General features: G+C 40.5%; 1 protein-coding gene across 1 annotated transcript in view; it reads left to right on the forward strand.

Annotated features, from left to right (window-relative positions):
• Positions 1-2,086: 2,086 nt before the first annotated feature.
• Positions 2,087-21,274, forward strand: part of MCM3 (minichromosome maintenance complex component 3) — a 37,115-nt gene continuing 17,927 nt past the window's right edge. The window contains exons 1-9 of the mRNA XM_036765857.1: positions 2,087-2,227; positions 5,859-5,971; positions 7,240-7,448; positions 9,098-9,228; positions 10,101-10,339; positions 11,540-11,648; positions 15,281-15,434; positions 17,645-17,776; positions 19,035-19,243. Of these exons, the coding sequence (XP_036621752.1) occupies positions 2,150-2,227; positions 5,859-5,971; positions 7,240-7,448; positions 9,098-9,228; positions 10,101-10,339; positions 11,540-11,648; positions 15,281-15,434; positions 17,645-17,776; positions 19,035-19,243 (1,374 nt within the window). The 5' untranslated portion in view covers positions 2,087-2,149. The remainder of the gene's footprint in view (positions 2,228-5,858; positions 5,972-7,239; positions 7,449-9,097; positions 9,229-10,100; positions 10,340-11,539; positions 11,649-15,280; positions 15,435-17,644; positions 17,777-19,034; positions 19,244-21,274) is intronic.

The following is a 21,274-nucleotide window of genomic DNA, read 5'->3' on the forward strand; positions in this document are numbered from 1 at the left end:
AGGTATTCAAAACATCAGTTACCATCATCATCATCACTAACATTTATTTTATTTTATTTATTTATGATTTTGTTTTTTGACTAACATTTATGTTTTTATTTTATTTTTATTTTATTTGTTTATTTTTATCACTAACATTTATATAGTGCCTAATATGTTTCAGGCGCTGTGCTTACTTTACAAAAATTCTCTCTCTTACAAAAAATTCTCTTTTACAAAAAGTGTTTACAAAAATTCTCTCGTTGTTATTCAGTCATGGCTGACTTTGTGACTCTATTTGGAGTTGTCTTGGCAGAGATACTGGAGTGGTTTGCCATTTCCTTATCCAGCTTATTTTACAGATGGGGAAACGGAGGCAAACAGGGTGAAGTGACTCGCCCAAGGTCACACAGCTAGTGTCAGGCTAGATCTGAATTCAGGAAGATGAGTCTTCCTCACCCCAGGCCTGGCATTCTTTCCAGTGCACCACTTAGCCGCCCATTATCCCATTAGATCTTTACAAAAACATAGCTGCATCATGGGATATCTTTTTTAACTATATGATTTCCAGAATTTATTTTTGTTTGTTAAACACTTTGAAATCATAGATATAATGATGATGACGGTGATGTGCATTTATGTAATGCTTTAAAGGTTTGCAAAGGGCTTACAAATATTATTTCGTATGATCCTCACAACGACCCTGGGGGGTAGGTGCTATCCTTAACTTCATTTTATTTTCAGATGATGAAACTGAGGCAGACAGAAGTTAAGTGATTTGTTCAGGGTCACACAGATACTAAGTATCTGAGAGTGGATTTGAAATCAGGTTTTACCTGACCCTATCCAAATGCGCCACCTAGCTGCCACTATTTAGAACTGCAAGGGGCCTTGGAGACTATTGTCCAATCCTTTTATTTTACAAAAATAGAGGCTTAAAAAATTTGTGTTTTGCCCCAGGTTACATAGATCCTAAGTGTCAGAGGCAGAATTTGAACCCTGCCTTCCTTGCTCCAAGTCCAGGACCCCTATCCAAGAGAGAAGCTGCTTGATAGATGTGAAAAGATATTTGCTTTGCATCGAATCTTTAATTTAATCAGTCTAGTCACATAGAGAAAAGAATTTCTGTCTTTCCTTCATATCGGCTACAGAAATGCGGGCAGATCACTTCAACTCTCGGTGCCCTGGCAACTCTCTAAGAGTGCAAATTACAGAAATGTTGCCGAATTATCAGTAAAGGGAATTCCCCAAACCTATGAAGTCTCAAGTGAATCAGGAGTGTGTTGGTAAATGTCCAACAGTGCATTACACTTTAAACTTAAAATCTGCATTGTTAACATTTCCTCCAACACTTTCTAGACAATCAATAAAACAAATCAAGTCCTAATTTGGAGCATTTGCCGATTTCCAAGTTATAAATGCTCACAGTGAAAATTTAACAATCAGTTCTAAGGGTAAGGAGCTCGCTCCAGCACATCCCTGACCCTGTCTACCTAATTTAAAAAAAAAAAAACGACAAAATTAATGATCTTCACGTTTTTATATCACTTGATACATTTATTATCCCAAACTATTATAAACCAAGGCACAGAACAAGGGACTGACTTTCCCAATCGCAAAGTGAGTATAAAGAGCAGGTGAGACTGGAAGACACAACACTGATACTATTTTTGGTTATTACCCAAAAAGGAAACAGCTTGCTAGAAATCAGGGAAAAGCATCCAGCCTCAGGAAGTATCAATCACCCCAGACTTTTAGATTTCTAGCATATGGACTACAATTCCCAGAAGGCAACGCGATGTATTTTCCTTGCAGGCCCAACCCCCGGGAGCTGAAAGTCACAAGGCTCTCCGCCCATCGCGCCCTCTTGATTGGCCAGCTACGCTCTTTGACTTAAGGGCGCTCCGAAGGGGGCGGGGGGAAGTAGAGAAACTTCTGTAAGTTTCCCGCCACGAGAGAGGTATCGGAACGCCAAGAGCAGGAAGATGCTTCCCATTGGGCACACGCTCTTCCGGCCTTGGAAGTTGCAGCCAATCAGAATCCAAGCTGCTTCCGCTGCCGCCTTAGCAGTAACTTTTGGTGGCGGGAAAAGTGAAGTAGTTTTCGCGCCAGGGGAGGAGTCTGCGCTGGGGAGAGCAAAGACGCGGACTCCATTCTGCTGCTTGGAAGCATGGCTGCCACTACCGTGATAGACGATGTTGAGCTGCGGGAGGCGCAGAGAGATTACCTGGACTTCCTGGACGATGAGGTGAGGGTACTAGCCCCCTCTTCCCGGGGCTCCAGGTGCGGGGTTCGGGGGAAGCCATGTGGTTCCGTCAAGAGCCTTGTGCTCGCAAGGGAACCCGGGACTCGATCCCTGCACGCGCTGCCCGAGGAAAAGGAGGCTCCTTTGTCTGGACCTTTGGTCCGCTCGGTTTATGGGAGCCGGGTCCGGGCTGTTAGTTTGAGCCCAGGCAGGTGGGGGTGGGTGGGGAGGGCTTGTTGCAGTTCTCCGGTGGTGGAGGTTTCAGCGGGAGGCATCCATGCGCTCGCCTAGGACTCCTCCTTAGACCGAGTGACTCTTTTGTTGCTAATCGAAGTTAGAGCCGAAGCCCTGAACTTTTATTGGATTGAGGGTGCCAAGATACTTTAGTCTTCGTTCTCTTGGGGTTGGGTAAAGAAGGGACCAAGTAGGGCCAACCTTGGAAAAGTTTTGTGTCTGGGATATTTTTGGTAGCAAATGCAGTCTCTTTAGCCTTTATCTGAGCATCTAGCACCAGACACGTAATAGATGCTTAGCAACTGTTGTGTCGAATTAAAATGGTTGAGTTAAACCGGTGAAAAATTTCCCAAGTGGCATTTTTTGGCATTGACAGCTGTGCATATCACCATTTAAAGAAAGACCTCTAAGATGCTGGTGCTATTTGCAAGGTTGTTGGTTTTTTTTGCAGGGAGGCAGGGTGGAGGGGAAGATGCTTGTCATTGGCTGACCCCGCCTTTTCTTTACTTAATTCAGATAACTAAGAGCGGAATATTTATCTGTCAGATAGATTAGTTTACCATATCATGATGGCTCCAGCATTTAGCGCAGTGCCTGGCACATAGTAGGCATTTAATAAATGCTAGTTGACCGAGACTGGCTTCCTGTGGGTAACGGGGTCTATTTGTTTCTCAGTAAGTTGAGTGTCAATAAGTACTGCCTTTCTAGATGGCTAAGATGGTACTTTTGTGAAGATCGCTAAGGGGATAGCCTGGTCCTAATACCTAAACCAGGGAAGGATAATGTAGAGGGAACTATAGACCAACATCTCTAATGAGTATCGATAATAATTTAAAAGTTTTTTTTGGCAAAAACCATGACAACTTATAAAAAAATTGTTCACTATGAACAAATTAGATTTATACTGTAGACGCAAGGATGGTACAGAGTCAGAAAGGTAGTTAACAGTCATTCGTATTAAAAATAAACCACAGTAAACTACAAGATTGTATGAACAGATACAAGAAAAGTCTTTGACAAAGTGTACCGTTTATTTATACTAAAAATTCTACACATCATAGACCTAGAAGGGCCATTTTTAATGATGAAAGTAAGTCTAAAACCATTTGCAATGGGAAAACAGAAACTTCATCAGTAAATGAAGGAGGCATTTTTTCATTATTCCGTGTTAGGTCAGAAGAGTATAATAAAAGTGATATTGTCTAAATTAATTTGCAGACTTAATACTATGCCAAATCAACTACAAAGGGGATACTTGACAGAGGTAGGCAAAATAATAATAAAAATCATTTGGAAGAACAAAAGATCCAGAATCTCAAGAGAAATAAGGGAAAAAAGTAAGAATGAAGGGTATTACTTCCAGACGTCTGGTTTTACTATAAAGCAGTAATCATTGAAACTATTTGGTATTGGTTAAAAAAAAGTAAAAAAGTAGATTAATAGAACAAATTGGATAAAGAAGAATCAGAAAAATTGAACTTAGTAACCCATTGACTTATATTCCTGAAGAGATAAATTACATAGCAAAGAATTCCGTGTTTGACAGAATTGTTGGCAAAACTGGAAAGCAGATTGGCAGAAATTAAATCTAGGTCAACATCTTATACAATAATAAGGTGAAAATGAATGTGCAACTTGAATGAAAGGTGATACTGTAAAGTGCAAATGAAAGGTGATACTATAAAAAATTTAGATGACAGATTAGGTGCCTTTCACTGTTATGACTAAGATGACAGTTTTTTTTTTTTTCCACCAAACATGGACGGAGTATACAGGTAGTTACATAACATAAAATAGACAAAACCTGTTGCACAAAGAAAATCAATGCAACTTGGATGAAAAGGAAAGCATAAGGTTGGGAGAAAAGCCTTTGGATCACTGATAGAACTCTCCAAGGATCCTGGATATGCGAAAAACCGATACAGGGACATAAGGCCAAGAATCATTTACCACTGGATATGATCAAAGAACATGAACAGACAGTTCTCAAAGGAACTGCAAGCTATTAATGAACCTGTGAAAGATTATTTCAAATCATTAATAACAAGAGAGATGAAAGTAAAAGCAACTCAAGTTTCACCTCACCTAGGAAATTGGCAAAGATCACAGAAGATGTGAATAGACCATGTTGAAGGGCTGTGGAAAGCCAGGCACATTGATACATTTTTTTATGGAACTGTATTTTGGTCAAACTGTTCAGAAAAGTAATTTGGAATTAATCCAAAGAAAATGAGTGAAATGTTCATACCCTTTGAGATCCTCCTGCTGGGTATATACCCTGAGGAGGTCAATGATAGAAAGGCACATATACCAAAAACATAGAATTGGAAACAAAGTAGGTAACCATCAAGTGGGTATTGACTAAACAAATTCTGGTATGATGAATGTAATAAAATAGTGTGGCTGTGTAAAAAATGTGATATGAAGAATGGGAAGGTTAGGGTTCAAGAGTTAAATAAAACAGAACCAGGAAAACAACATCTGTATTATATCTATCTATATACACACATGTAGACTGTAATAATACAAGTGGGAAGAAAGATAATAAAAAAATAACCTGAATGCTATATAACATAATAATTAAAGTTGGTCTTAGAGCGGAGATTAAAAAAATATTGCCTCCCTTCTTCACAGAGACTTCCTCCAATCCAGCTCATCTCACCAACTAGACTTAGCTGATATGTGGGTCAGTTTTGCTAAACCTTTTTTCCATTTCTTTTTTCTTCTTTTTTTAAAATATATTTTTATTTATGTTGTTGAATATTTCCCAATTACATTATGAAAACATTTTTAACATGCATTTTTAAAAGTTTTGAGTTCCAAATTTTCTCCCACCCTTTGAGAAGGCAGGCAGTATATTGATTATACATGTGAAGCCATACAAAACATTTTCCATATTAGCCAAGTTGCAAAAGAAAACACAATCCATAAGAAAAATAAAGTTGAAAAAAATATGCTTCAATTTGTACTCAGAGTTTATCAGTTCTCTCTGGAGGTGGATAGCATTCTTCATCTTGGGTCCTTTGGAATTGTTTTGGGTCATTGTCTTGAAAAGAGAAGCTAAGTCTTTCACAGCTGATCATCGTTAATACATTGCTATCTTTTTTATTCTTTTTTTTTTTAAAGGGAAAAGTTTCAGACTGAAAAGGAAGAAGATTAATCTTAAAAATATGGCATGGGGACATTTTCCCCCAGAGAACTTGTTGTTAAATATTTACTCTGGTTATTAAAACCAAGCAATGCATCAAACTGAATCTGACAATGTCATGTTTTCTACATTTAGTCACCTACCTCTCCAGTAAAGGGAGAGAGGAGTCATTTTCTCTTGTGTTCATTTAGAATCACTTTGAAACATTAACCATTTGACTAGGCTAATTAATGGGTTCTGGCTATTTTGTAGGAAGACCAGGGAATTTATCAGAGCAAAGTTCGAGAGCTGATTAGTGATAACCAGCATCGTCTGATTGTCAACGTGAATGATCTACGTCGGAAGAATGAGAAAAGAGCCATTCGGTAAGTACTGGGGTCACGGAGGGGAGAAATGAGTACAAATGGAAACCCTCCTGTTCCCCAGAGTCATGATCTCCCACGCAGGTTGCTGCATTGATACGTAAGTGGAGACAGAATACATAGTGCTGGCCCTGGAGTCAAAGGACAAGAAAGAGTACAAATCCATCCCTGCAATTTATCACTTCTGTGATTTTGGGCGAGTCATTGACCTCAATGTGCCCATCTTTAAAAAGAAGGGATTGGCCTAGATGATCTGTGAGGTACCTTCTAGCTTCATATACGATCCCATGAACCTATGATTTTATAATCTGATTGGACTTTCTGTTTTTCCATTGCTTGGTCCTTTGATTTCCCCCTGCCCTTGATTCCAAGAGTAGAATTTTGGTTTTCTAGAGACAACAAGTCATTTACCAGTCAGCGGGCTTCTTTCTAGGCTGATATGGAGTTCACATTTCCTGCCTTTCTTTTAGAAATTACATTCAAGGTTTTCTTTCATCAGTTCTCACTAGCAGTGAAATATAAAGTTCTTGAGGGCAGGAACTGTTTCTTTCTCTCCTCCCTTTTTCTTCTTTTCTGTCTTCTTTTTTCTTCTCATCTTTTCTTTTTTCTCTTCCTTTCTCATCTTTTTCTCTTTTCTTTTTTTTTTTTTCTTCTCATCTTTTCTTTTTTCTTTCTTCTCTTCTCCTTCCTATGTCCCCAGCACCTTACTCAGTGCCTGGTGTGCAATAGGTGCTTAATAAATAAGTAAATAAGATCTGTTGGATTGAAAGGGGTTGAAGTTCTTCTGGCTTTCAGTAGATACGTTAAAAAAAAAATTTTGGTCATAAGTTTCTCTTGGCAGGCTTGAGGTATCTGAAGAACTGAACACCGATGTTCAGAGGAGGCCTCCTCCATTCATGCTGTATTTTTCTTGACATGACTCTCACCATTCTAGTTGGTGAGATGAGTGAGATTGGAGGAAGGCCTTGAGAGGCAGCAGAGTGTACGGATGGATGTAGAGCATTGCCCTTGGAGTCAGGAAGACCTGGGTTCAAATCTCACCTCAGACACTTACTAGGGCTGCGGCCCTGGATGATTGATTTGACCTCTCTGGGCCTTGGTTTGCTTATTCATACAATAAAAGGTTTACATTGGGTGTTCCTTTTAGCTATACATCTGTGGCCTTGTTGTGATCCTTTGGGTTACATTTGGGTCAGTATTTTACTTGGGATTTGAATCTGCATTTTCTCCCTTTCTCAGTTAATTTTTTTTCCTTCTTGTCCCATCTGCAGGCTCCTTAACAATGCCTTTGAGGAGCTCCTTGCCTTCCAGCGTGCCCTGAAGGACTTTGTGGCCTCTATTGATGCCACCTATGCTAAGCAATATGAGGAATTCTACATCGGTCTGGAGGGCAGCTTTGGTTCCAAGCACGTTTCTCCTCGGACCCTCACCTCCTGCTTCCTCAGTTGCATCGTCTGCCTGGAGGGCATCGTCACCAAATGTGAGGGGGCTGAACAGCATTGTCAGAATGGAGGGGGCTCTCTGTGGGCACTGGGCAGTGCAGGACGGGGGAAGCATAGCTAGACAGCTTGAGGATGCAGAGTTTTGAGGACTTGGGACAAGGTGGTGAAAATGATCAGGAGAAACCCTGGGCTGCATAATAGGGTAAGAGGCCTCATTTTAAAACCCGTTCTTTTTCCTACATAGAGGAAGTGTAGCAGAGTGGATAGAAGGGCCATCCCTGGAGGCAGGGAAGATGAGGGTTCAAGTCCTGCCCCTCTGTGATGTCGGCAGCTCTGTTAAGATTTGCACTTACGCAGGAATTGGCTGAATTGCGTAAATGGAAGGAATTTCCGCACTGGGAATTCCCTATGCTGGTGAAATCACACATCAAGACCAAAACAAAATCTTTTTCTTTGAAAATGATGTCAGTGATCAGATCATCTGGAGGCCGTGTATTGTGCGTTACGGGGAAGCTGGGTGGTGCAGTAGAAAAAGTGCCAGGCTTGGAGTCCGGAAGACCTGAGTTTAAGTCCTGTCTGGACACTAGCTATGTGACCCTGGCAAGTCACTTAACTCGCTCTTTCCTCAGTTTCCTCACCTGTAAAATGAGTGTAGTAATAGTACTTATCTTCCAGGGCTGTTGTGAAGACCGAATGAAGCAATAATTGTTAAATATTTAACGCTGTGCTTGGTATACAGTAAGCACTATATAAATGTTAGCTGTTATTATTTTTGTAGTAGCATTGAGCCCCCTCTTAATAAGTAGCTAGGTGGTTCAGTGGACCTGTATTCAAATCCTGCCTCTGATATTTCCTTCCTGTAAGAATTTGGGCCAATCAATTAACTTCTCTGGATAGGAGTCAGGAAGACCCGAGTTCAAATCCTGTCGCAGACACTTAATAGCTTCTGTGACCTTGGGCACATCGCTTACTCTCTTGCAACTTCAGTTTCTTTGTCTGGAAACTAAGAATAATGATAGCACCCACCTCGTGGGGTTATCTTAGGGATCCAGAGTTAATATATGTAAAGAGCTTTGCAAACCTTATTTTGTAGGCGTTAGCTGCCGTAATTGCTATTTCAATCAGTAAACAATTGTTAAGTGCTTCCTATGTGCCTAGCTCTGTGCTAAGTGCTGACTATACAAAAGGAAGCAAAAGACAGCCCCTGCCCTCAAGGAGCTTATAGTCTAATGGGGGAGACAACATGTAAACAGATATCTACGAGGCAAGCTATATACAGGATAAACAGGAAATAATTAACAGAGGGAAGGCGCTGGAAGTAAGAGTGGTTGGGGACGTTTCTTGTGACCATGTTCTTGAACCAGACAGTAGTTTCCTTATTGTATCAGACATTCAGAAAACTGTCAGGGGACTTTACATTTGTGAAAGCCATCATCCTTTGATAGGACTTTAGGGAATATGAGTTGGCTAACTTGTATTTAGAGTGAGAGCCATCTCCTTCGGTCTGTTTTCCCTCATCTCTTCAGGAGCTGGTTCATGGGGTAGGGGATGAAGAGGAAGAAATGAGGAGCTAGGGTTGGGATGTGGAAGTCACCCTATAGGAAAAGGAGATGAATTTCCCTTCCATATCATTTAGTGATAGGGGAGAGGCTGCCTTCTGATCTTTATGTGGCTTCTCTCCTTTCAGGCTCCCTGATTCGTCCCAAGGTGGTCCGTAGCGTCCACTATTGTCCTGCCACCAAGAAGACCCTAGAGAGAAACTACAGTGATCTCACCACACTGGTGCCCTTTCCTTCCAGCTCTGTCTACCCCACCAAGGTAAGGAGACTGAGTTGACTGTCTCTTCTCATCCAGGGTTAAGTGGTATCAGAGAGGCCCACAGAGGAAACTAGCCTATAAGTCAGGAAGATCTGGGTTCAAGTCCCTCTTTTGAACACATACTGGCCGGGTGACCCTGGGCAAATTAAGTTAGCCTCTCCGTGAACTCAGGGAAATCTTGAAGATTATAAATTGTAGAGCAGGCGGCGGTGTGCATCAGCCGAGAGTTTTCTCAATGATAGCTTCTTTTCCTCATGGAATTACAGGGCTGATAAGAGAGAGAAAGGGAGGGAGGGAGACAGACAGAGAGGGGGAGAAAAAAAGAGGAAGAGAGAAAGAAGAAAGAGAGAAAGAAAGAAAAGGAGAAGAGAAAGAAAAATTTGAGGTTTTATCTCAGAAATTGACTGGGTGATGAAAAGGAGTCAATCCAGAGGAAGCTGGACTGCTGGACATACATACCTTGAGCCTTTAACCTGGATGGTTTTTACACGGCATTTCTTATCAAACAGGAAATTTTTTCCTGTTTTCTGGTTTAGTGAACCGCTAAGTTACTGAGTTCCATTATTTCTGATTCTCCCTCATCTTATTGACCTTTTTCTGTTTTTTCATCGGTACCAGACGATTTTGATGACTGCTGCTTTACAATACAGTTTGAGTTCTTCTCTACTTTTTTTCATTATTCCCCTTAGTAATCTAGATCCTTCATCCCTCCAGATGAATTTTGTTATTGTTTCATCAAGTTCTATGGAGTAACTCTTCCTTTGATAGTTATGATGTCCTGAGAATTTACAAACTTTATTCTCTAAGGGCAGATACATCTAGAATATCTGGGGGCATGGCTAATAATTGTGCCTTTTCCCTCTGTTTTCCAGGATGAAGAGAATAATCCTCTGGAGACAGAGTATGGTCTTTCGGTGTATAAGGACCACCAGACCATCACTATCCAGGAAATGCCTGAGAAGGCCCCCGCTGGCCAGCTTCCACGCTCTGTGGATGTTATCTTGGATGATGACCTGGTAGATAAAGTGAAGCCGGGTGACAGGATTCAGGTGGTGGGGACTTACCGTTGTCTCCCAGGAAAGAAAGGAGGATACACTTCAGGCACATTCAGGTAGCAATCTTGGAGACTCTCAAAGGTGTTGGACATGTTGGGGTTAGTGGCCTTCTCCCAAATCCTGTGATAATATCGCACAAGTGGAACACTGGATAAATCTGATTGTCCGGAGACCTGGCCTTTTCTCAGCTCTTTGGTCATAGGGAGGATCTCTTGAGCTTAGAGAACAGGTTTTTCCCATCAGTCAGAGAGAAAACTAAGCCTATAGCTATTGATTGGTGCACATTCATCCTAAGGGTAGGCCAGCTCAAGTCACTGAGCAAAGTCCTTCCAGTCATTCAATCAATCAACATTTATTAAGTGCCTCCTATGTGCCAGGGGATGCAAAAAGGGGCAAAGACAATCCCTGCCCTCAAGGAGTTTGCAGCTTAATGAGGGAGACAACATGCAAATGATAGATATAAATATATACTGTATATATGGGAAATAATTAATAGGGGGAAGGTGCTGGAATTAAGATGGGGGGAGACAACATGCAAATGATAGATACAAATATACATAGTATATATAGGAAATAATAGAGGGAACTGGAATTAAGGTGGGGGGAGACAACATGCAAATGATAGGTACACATATATACAGCATATATAAGACATAATTGATAGGGGGAAGGCACTGGAATTAAGAGGTATTGTAAAGTGGTTTACCCATTTCCAAGTGCTTCCTCCATCCAGACTAAAGCCTACTCTATCAAAGGAAATATGTGTAAAGTGTTTTGTAAATCTTTAAAGCACTATATAAATTATTACTAGTATTAATCATCAGCAAAAGGAAAGATGGATTCCATGATATGCATGTGGAGGTAGTTAGCCTGTGGGAGCCAGAAATTGGTAGAGAATAATTTCTGAATCCTGAAATCAGAGGATCAGTGATTGAGAGTTGGGAGGAACCTTAGAGGCCATTGAGTCCATCCCTCTCATGTTACAAGACTCAGAGGGGTTAAGTAATTTGCCCAGAGCCACACAACTCATGTCTGAGGCAGGATTTGAACTTAGATCTTATTGGCTCCAAGTCCAGTGCAGAATCCAGAACTTCATGCTGCCTGAAATCAGGATGGTCCCGGGTAGTTTCTTAGGTCAAGGCATGAGGATGCCATCTTCTCCCGAGGAATACCAATGATTGAACTGACTGGCCAGTAGATGTGAGTAGAAGATGCTGCTGAATGCTCAGTATTGATAATTATTGTCTTCTCCCTAGGACTATTCTGATTGCCTGCCATGTGAAATTTATGAGCAAGGAGGTTCAGCCTATGTTTTCCGCTGAAGATGTAGCCAAGATTAAGAAGTTCAGTAAATCTCGCTCCAAGGTAGGAAAGAGCTTTGGGATAGCCTCTTACTTTAAGTACTTTTGAGGGAAAGAAGTAGGAGAGCATCTTGGGTAGGAAAGGCTTGTGGGGTTGGAGCTTTCCTTGGGAGTTGTGGGGGAACCAGCTCTATTTCTCGGGGTCCTTTGACTTGGTTCTAATATTTTCCACTGAGTAGCAGACTTTCCACTGTTTTTATGGAAATAGCTGCCGTCTCTTGGATTTGGAGGAGGCCAGAGGAATGTAGGCTATGTAGGTGATGGCGTAAGAAATGCTGAGGAGGTCTAGAAAAGGTATAAAATAATTTTCTTTGTGTATACATTTTTTAAAACTTGCAGGTGAAAAGAAGTTCTTACCCAGTTGCTCCCTTACTATTTTTAAAAGAAAATTCTTAAAATTGCAAACTGTTTTTCATTGAATAAAAATAAGCAGACAATATGAAACTGAAAATAGGAAATATTCACATTTTGATAAAAAATATTAACTTTTATCAAATTTCTCTTCTTTTTGGACTAGACCTTTCATTTCTTTGGTATGGGGAGTTCATGGTGAGAACTTCCTCTACAGTATGTAAAACAAGTTGGTGTGTGGATTTGTATCCTTCCTATCTATGTGACTCTGGACAAAGTCACTTAACCTATGTAACTCCAGTTTCTCCATCTGTCAGATGAGAATGTAACACCTTCCTCATTCGGTTGTTTTGAGAAGCAAATGAAATAACATTTGCAGTTCCTGCATACTTAAAGTACTACGTAAATGTTAGGTATTATGTTATTTAAAAGGTGTTCACCTTCTTTGCAGGTGTCTTAGAGAGCTGATTTTCTGAGAAGGTATTTGACTTGCCCAGGGTCATATTGTCAGTTTGTGTCAGTCAGGACTTGAATTCAGATCTTCTTGGCTCTTGAGGCCAGGTCTGTTTAACTATGCCAATTGTGCCCTTCCCTACAGAATAACACTAACGATTTCTTTGATCTTTGCCTTTTAGCAATCTCTTCATTTTGATGCCCTTGGTTTTTCACCCCCTGTAGTTACAGTTTCCACGTATAGGTTACTTTATACCCTTTACTTTATATCATCTCCTATGAGTCTATCTATATCCCTTTGTATTTTGCCATTTTGTGGTTCAGTAGCATTCCATTGCATCACTGATAGACTATAATTCAGTTATTCTCCAGTCACTGGGCTAATAATAGCTTACCTTTTTTTTTTTTTTTGGCCGTTACAAATGAAGTGAATTTGAATATTTTTGTACAGATAAATCCTTTTTAAATTTGATTAAAATCCTTGGCATCTGGTTCCAGCACTATGGCGTTTTGGGATCCAAATGTATGATTAGTTTAGTAATTCTCATCGCGTGATGCTAGATGGCTCTCCAAAAAGCTTGTATCAATTTCTAGTCCTACTGACAACGTGAAAGTGCTTGTTTCCCTGAAGGGCTGCCAATGTTAACATTTTATAATTTTCAGCTGATTTTGCCATTTTGTGCTTGATATAATGTGGTGTCCGAGTTATTTTAATTACATTTCTGATCCTTAGAGAATTTGAATAACTTTTCTCATGGTTATTAGCAATTTTGCTTTCCTCTTTGAATTATTACATAATTAGTTAGTCTATAACTGAATTATTCATGTCTTTTGACCATTTTGCTGCATCTTAGACTTAGATCTGGATAGGACCTTAGAGGTCATTGAGTCCAACCTTCTTATTTTACAAATGAAGAAACCAAGGCCTTAGTGATGTGAAGTCACGTAGCTAGCATCTGAGGCATTCTAATGGGGAATGGCTATTATCCTTTTTTGAAGATTAGATTTTGAATGTCAGACGTTTGTCCTAAATGTTCTCCCCCTTCCCCCATCTGTTTCTCTTCGTTTTGGAAACATCACTTATTTGTTGTACAGAATTCTTTTACTGTGGTGTACTCAACTCCATCATTTTTGTTTCAGTTAGCCAATCAACAAAAATGTATTAATCACCTAAAATGGACCAGGCACTGACTATTCTGGGCACTGGGGATAAAAGTCCAAAGAATGAAACATTCCTTCCTCACTAGGAGCTTGTCCAATAGAGAAAATATTTGTCCCTCACCAAATTTGGGAGAAACATATTCTTCCTTTTTCTTCCAAATTTGTAGATCATGAATTAGATTGATTTTATCATAATAGCTGTTGCGTGTTTATCCTCTTTAAAAAAAATATTTTTTTGCCATTTTGCTTTCTAGTTTTATCAACAATTTTTATGGAATAAGAATTCTTTTCCTTAATGTTTTTTAGTCCTAGGTTTACCAGTTGAAAATCTTTGATTTAACATTAGTTTCTATTTCTGGATTCTCTGTTCTATTACAATGATCTGGGGTTTTTTTATAGCATGTTTTGGATTCTGCTAGGATGAAGCTCTTTTTAAAAGTTCTGTTATAAAATAATTTAAAGCTTGGGCATTTAATGAAATGGTACATTAAGAAAAGTAGCCGTGTAACATTTGCCCCGTAAATCTGGACCACACTGTCACAAATGCACAAATCAAACACGGAATATGCATGGCCAGACCTCACAAAGTTGAAAGGCAACTCATACACTTCTGACGGTGTAGGACTGCTGCTTTTCTGATGCTGTCTTTGCACTATTGTCACTGATCTCTGCAGGACATGACATCCCAGCTGTAAGCATAGCCCCTACTCACATAGTCACTACCAGTTGTTGCTTCTTCCTTATGAGAAGAGTGGACACTGCCATGTTCCCTCAATTCAAAGCCAGAGATCTTTTGATAGTAGCGCCTTTTTCTTTTGACCAACAAAAAGCCTTCTTTTCAGAATCTTTGTCTTTGTGTTAAGCTTCTCATATAGGAAAAAAAAAATAAAAGTTGCTTTTAATTGTATGGGTTTTTTTCACATTAGTTTTATTGAATCTTACAAAGTAGCCCATTGATAGTTTGAGAAGTACTGATTCATTACTATTTAAAATCTCCTGTTTCATAATTTAACTTTGTTTTTGGCCAACATTTTTGTTTGTCCTTTCATTTTAAGGAAGAAAGGATGAGTTTTACCTTCTATTTATGCTGCTTCCATCTCTAAAAGTCAATTTTGATGACTTTTAATGTCATTGTGTTGGAGAATGACATGGTTTCTGTAGTGAGTCTTTTCATGAACTGGGATGAATAGGTAAGGGAGGTTATGGAAGATCTTTAGAGGGGTTAGGTGGGATTTTGCCTGAGCAAGGGAGATAGATTGACTTAGTTAACCTCTCAAAAGTCCTTGTAGTTTCTAGACTTCTTTTAAGACTGTATAAGAAGCAGCTCTTGTAAATAACATGTTTTCCTTGAATTTTATGTGAAGTTTTTGGAGGTTAGAGCATAGAGAGAAGATCTCATCTCTTGGTTGCTGTATAGTCTGGTCTGTGCGCTTAATTTTAGAGCAGAATACCATGAGGTATTTCTTTAAGCATGTAACTCAGCACCAAGGAACCAAAAGATATCCATAAAATCTATCATCAATCAATTAAACATTTATTAAGTGCCAATTTTGTGGTAGGTGCTGGTCATACAAAGGTAAAAATGAGGAAGTCCTTACCCTCAAGAAGCTTACATTTTATTGGTCATTATTCTTTTTTTTTTTTTTTTCACTCCATATGTCTCTTCCCTAGGATATCTTTGATCAGCTCTCTAGGTCACTGGCTCCCAGCATCCATGGACATGAGTACATCAAGAAAGCCATCCTATGCATGCTCCTCGGAGGAGTAGAGAAGGTCCTAGAGAATGGGAGTCGCATCCGTGGGGACATCAACATTCTTCTGATAGGTGAGGAATTGTCTCACGCTAGCAATTCTCTGAGCACAGAGAATTGCTTGGTTCCCAGCACAGGAAACCCTTGCAATTCGTAGATTCGTGATAGATGTCTAAACTGTTTTTCCCCCACTCCAAGTGAGTGGTGCTTTACTGCTATTCTCTTATCAATGAGTACTCTTGTTATTCTGAGGTCTAGTAGGGACATGGGATATAGCTCTGGAAGGGACCTTAGAGATCTAGTCCAATCTGTCGTTTTATAGGTGAGGAAACTGAGGCAGACAGGAATGAAGTGACTTGGCCAGGGTCATGCAGCTTAGTAAGCGTCAGAGGCCAGATTTGAACTCAGGGCTCCCTGACTGGTTTCAGTTCTTTATCTATTATGACACCTAGTTGCCTCTTAACTTGGGTTGTAGCAGAGGTCAGATTCAAACCCTGGATCCCAATCCAGAGCTCTGTCAGGATGGCCACTGTAGTATTTTAGAACATCCCTTCATCCTGGTCCCTAAAAGAAAAGTGAATGATGATGGAGGAAAGATGTGAAAAATCAAAAGGCAAAAACGGTTAAGTGTTGGCTGTGGGTATGGTGCAGTGTTATGTGGACATCCCTTTTGGTGGGGATCTGTTGACTATGTCATCTGAATGGTAAGGTTCTCAAGAGGTATCATAGTGTAAGGAGTAGAGGGCTGGATTAGGGAGTCAGGAAGACTCTGGTTCAAACCCCTTCTCTGATATTTAAGTAATTAATTAAATTATAAAATTAAAAATAATAAATATATAAATATTAAAAAATAAAAAGTAAATAAGTTATTTAACATCTCTTAGCTAGTTATTTTACACGGTTGTTGTGAAGCACAAATAAGATCAAACGAATAGCATGATACATAATATATAATATAACATATAGTAGGTAAATAAAGGGGGTGGGGGAGGGGAAGAGGGATGGTGAGAAAGTTGCCTCTCGGGCTACCCTGCCCTCTGTGGGTATGGTGGCCTTTGGGCATCTGTAGAGCTGGGGTAACACTCTGGACTGGCTGAGCTCAGACCTGGGTTTACTTAGCTCTCAACCCTTCCCTTGGTATTCTCTGCAATTCTAAAAGCTGGACTTTAATGAATAGACCCGTCCTGGGCTATGAGTCCAGAAGGAACCCTTGAAACAATGAGGTTGCTACCTGGTGATCTTTGCCAGTGTGGATTCTTTTCAGAGCCAAGATTCCATGATTTAATGATGGTCATAACTGAGTGGTAAAATACGGAGTGTGGGGTGTGCAATGTTAGTGACAAGGAGAGTTGAATTCTAGCCCATCGAGTCCACCCTGCTCATTTTACGGATGAGAAAACAAACGATGACTTGCCCAGGGTCCTACAACTAGTAAGGTCCTGAGGTGGGGTGTGAAACTAGTTCCTTATGGCTCCATGTCCAGTGCCCTATCCATGCCATGAAGATAGGGAATTACAAGGATAAGGTTAATCTCAACCTACTCTTAACTTCTACCTACTTATAAGACTGAGAATCAGTGCAGTTAGGTCTGCTTGGCTCTGAGAGAGGTCCTACCAGCGTATAAAATGATGATATGTTGGTGACTGTTAGAGGGTCCTTGGTATTTAGGGGGCTATGACAATCCTAGTGCATCAAGGACAGATGGAAGAAAAGGGAAATTGTTGGGATATGGAGTTACATTTTTTTAAAAATAGGTTTTTATTGACATCTTTTGTTTTTATATCACCTATATTTCCTCCTCTCCCCTAGAGCTATCCTTTATATGAGATTTTTTTAAGAGGAAAAGAAAAAAATAGGGCAAAAACTAATGACCACATCCAAAAAATCTTACTTTATACACATGGTTCAACAACTGTCAATCTTTACCTTTGCAAAAGAGTAAGGGGGGGTGTCTTCTCACACCTCTTCTTTGCCGTCTGTCTTGTTCTTTACAATTTCACAACATTTGGTTTTGATCGTTTTGTGGGTTTTTTCCATTTCCATCGTTATAGTCATTGGGTATGTGCTTTCCTAACTGTGCTTACACTTTGCTGCAGATGCTTCTCCATCCATCTGTGACTATGTTTGTCATTTCTTACAGCACAGTAACATTCCCTTCATGTATCATAATCTGTTTTGTCATTCCATAATCGATGGGCCTCCAGTTTGTTTCCTTTTCTTTGCTACGTGGTATTGTGTTTTCACGGCCCCCTAGGATTCACCACTTGCCCCATTTTTATTTCAGGAGACCCATCAGTCGCCAAATCTCAGCTTCTGCGTTATGTACTTTGCACAGCTCCCCGGGCAATCCCTACCACTGGCCGGGGTTCTTCTGGGGTTGGTCTGACAGCTGCTGTCACCACAGACCAAGAGACAGGTAAGGCCTGTGCAGAGTGCTTAGCAGAGGTGTGTAAAATAGGGGGCCAGGCAGGGTAGGAGGTCAGTGGGGAGTATGGATTTATCTTACTGAAGCAGAAAGTTTATGTGGGAAGAATACAGGTACAGAAGGCTAAACAGGCAGGTTTGGACCCAGTCATGGTAGACCAAGTCCTCTGATTGATCAGTTGCAATAAATGCATTAGTTTTACCTTTAGGATAGAAGTTTTGGTGGCCCAGGACTACTCTTAGAAAAATACTTTGAGTGGTGTTTGGAAGAAGCTTGCCAGACAAAGGATATGCTAAGAAAATTGAAGGAGAGGACAGTATTGGAGGAACAGATTTAAAGACTAGCAACACAAGAGGAGGGAGAGAAGAGGACAGATTTGGGGTTTGGGCTGGACCTAAGATTTTGTTAATATACTCTACCAATGCAGAATGTCATCTGCTTTGCAACCAAGAATTGTTTGAGACAGTGAGAAGTCAAGTGGGATATCAGACTTTTTTCAGCCACATTTACTGGAAGATTTGCTCTCAAATGCTTTCTCTTTTTCAGTTTTGAATCTATGTATTTTTTTGTTCTGCAAAATCCTTTAATTTTTGTGTGATCAGATCTCACTAATTTTGTCCCAATAATTTTCCATTTATTAGACAATTTTTCCTCTTCTGTAATTAAGATACTTAACTGATAAGAAAAAGGTAGTTTTTTCCAGTTCCTTCCTTCTCCCCCCTCCCCCAATTTTTTCTGATTAAGAAACACCTTTAGATCACTGATAATGACGATGGAAGAATGAAAATCTTAGGAAGACAACAGTGTGGAATCAGAGTCTTTTTAAAAAAAATTTATTTAGTATTATATTTTTCCCCAATTACCTGTAAAAACAATTTTTAACATTCGTTTTTAAAATTTTGAATTCCAAATTCACTCCCTCCCTCTCTACCCCTGTCACTGAGAAGGCAGTTTCATATAGGTTATACATGTGTAGTCATTGCAAAACAGAACCAGGATCTTTTCTGAGTAGGACAAGGGGAGAAGTGTTGAGATAGCAAGAAAAGGCTAGACTTTTGGTGGGAGACTCTTCGATTATTGGAGATGGATTCCCTGGACTCTACTAAGTACTCCCCAAACAGTTTGGTGGTAAATGTCTAGTAGATTCTAAGGAAGGACAGATGTTTTTCTTCTTTGTTTCCTGGTTGTTACTTTCCCCTATGCCCTAAAGCTCGGTGCTTGCTTTTTCTCCCCTTTTCCTGTTGTCCAGGGGAGCGCCGCCTGGAAGCGGGGGCCATGGTGCTGGCTGACCGGGGGGTCGTCTGCATTGATGAGTTTGACAAGATGTCTGACATTGACCGTACAGCCATCCATGAGGTGATGGAGCAGGGCAGGGTCACGATCTCCAAGGCTGGCATCCATGCTCGCCTGAATGCCCGCTGCAGTGTGCTGGCGGCTGCTAACCCCGTGTATGGTCGGGTGAGTAGGACAGTTGTGGGGCATCTTAGGTTCGAAGGAAGGAAATAAGCATTGATTAAGGGCCTACTATGTGCCGGGCACTGTATCACTTGCTTTACAAGTACTGTCTCATTTGGTCTTCACAATCACTCTGGGAGATAGGTGCTATCATACTCATTTTACACTTGAGGATACTGAGGCAAATAAAGTTGAGGTGGTCTAGGTGCATCACACAGCTAGACCGTGCCTGAAGCTGGATTTGAATTGAGGTCTTCCCGATTCTTGGCTCACTGTGTCACCTAGCTGCCTCAAAGTAGGGCAAGGAGTTTCTCAGTCATCAATTAACAAGTGTCTATTCAGCACCTACTGTGTGCAGCTAGGCCCTAGAGACATGAACAGTCCCTTCTTTCAAACAGCTTCCTTTCTAACCAGCTTTGGATAGCTATGTAGAATAGCTCATTGCTGGGGGTGGGGGCCCGTGGAGCAACATTTTGAGAAATGAGACCCATTTCAGAAGCACCACTAAGCTCTCTATCTTCTTTCTGTCATTTTTAGTTCACATCTTAAACAGGAACGTGTATTTTTTGGCACATTTTGGGAACAGGACAATGGCAAGTTTTATATATAAGGATGAGAAGGTAGCAGGGATCGAGACTTTCTGTGATTCAATGATAATTCATTTTTGATCAGACCATGATTTTATCGGTGTGGGAAACTTCAAGTATGGAAACTCCCTCCAACAACATAGATCAGCCGCTCCTCTGTAACTTAAAAGTGTTAGAGCATTGCCTTAACCGCTGAGAGGTAAAATGATTTGCCCAGGGTCACACAGCCAGTTTGTGTTAGAGTCAGGACCGGCACCTAAGTCTTAATGACTCCAAACCACGCTCTATCTATCCAATATGCCACACAGCCTCTCAATTTATCACACAGGAATCATAATGAGTAGTAATTATTCGCAAGACTGCCTTAAATTAACACAGTCTTCTTTCTGAAATCTGTCATAACCTCCCCCTCAACTCAGCAGTCTAGTGGATAGAGCTCTGAGGGAAATCCGAATTCAGATCCCATCTCATTCGCTCACTAGCTGTGTGATGGTGGGCAACTCACTTAACCTCTGCCTGCCTCAGTTTCCTTGTCTGTAAAATAGGGATGATAACAGCACCTACCTCTCAGAGTTGTTGTGATGATCAAATGAGATATTTCTAAAGCGCTTTTCAAACTTAGAGTCACATGTAAATGCTAGCCATTATCATTGTTATTAACCAGGCCAAAAATATGGTAGGATGGGTGGGGGGCCCTGAACTCAAAGAAATATCTGATTTCTAAGATCTCCCATTTTGGTGTGTAACAATAAATAATGAAAGTTCATATTTATAAAGCTTTGGAAGATTTGCTACAGCCCTTCCCATTACCCTATGATATAGGTAGTAGAAACATCCTTACCTCCCTTTTATGCGGAAGTAAACTGAGGCTTAGAGGTTAAGGGCCTTGCCCGAGGTCACGTGGCTGGTATCAGAGTCAAGACTGAAGTTGGGTCTTTTTCTTTGAGGGCTGGTGTTATTTCAACTATCGGTGGCTGCCATTTTGGCAGGCCCTTCTTCAATCAATGAATCAATAAACTTTTATTAAATGGCTGTTATATGCCAGGCACTTTCTGTAAGTGCTGAGGATTCAAAAAGAAGCAAAGGATGGTTCCTGCCCTTAAGGAGCTTACAATCTAATGGATTCTTGCTTGCTGTCATTCCTGTTAGTGCCCGTAGTACCAGCCTCACAGGGTTGTGGTAGTGATAAGATGAGATCATGTCTGTATAGCCCTTCGTAAACCTTAGATGGCCGTGCTTTACCATCACCATCGCCAACATCATTACCATTGCAGCCTCCGCTACCACCTAGTAACATTAAGTTTGACCATTTGAGTAAGTTTTACTTGAGATTTTACTCACTGATTTGTTATTCTGGTATCATGAAGGACTCCAGAATTCCCAAGGGCTTCTGACTTCTGGGATGCTCAGTCTGTCCCAGCCCCCAACTTTCTCCTATATTGGTGAC

This window comes from Trichosurus vulpecula, chromosome 7, assembly GCF_011100635.1.
Source record: "Trichosurus vulpecula isolate mTriVul1 chromosome 7, mTriVul1.pri, whole genome shotgun sequence".
In the NCBI taxonomy this organism is placed as follows: Eukaryota; Metazoa; Chordata; class Mammalia; order Diprotodontia; family Phalangeridae; genus Trichosurus; species Trichosurus vulpecula.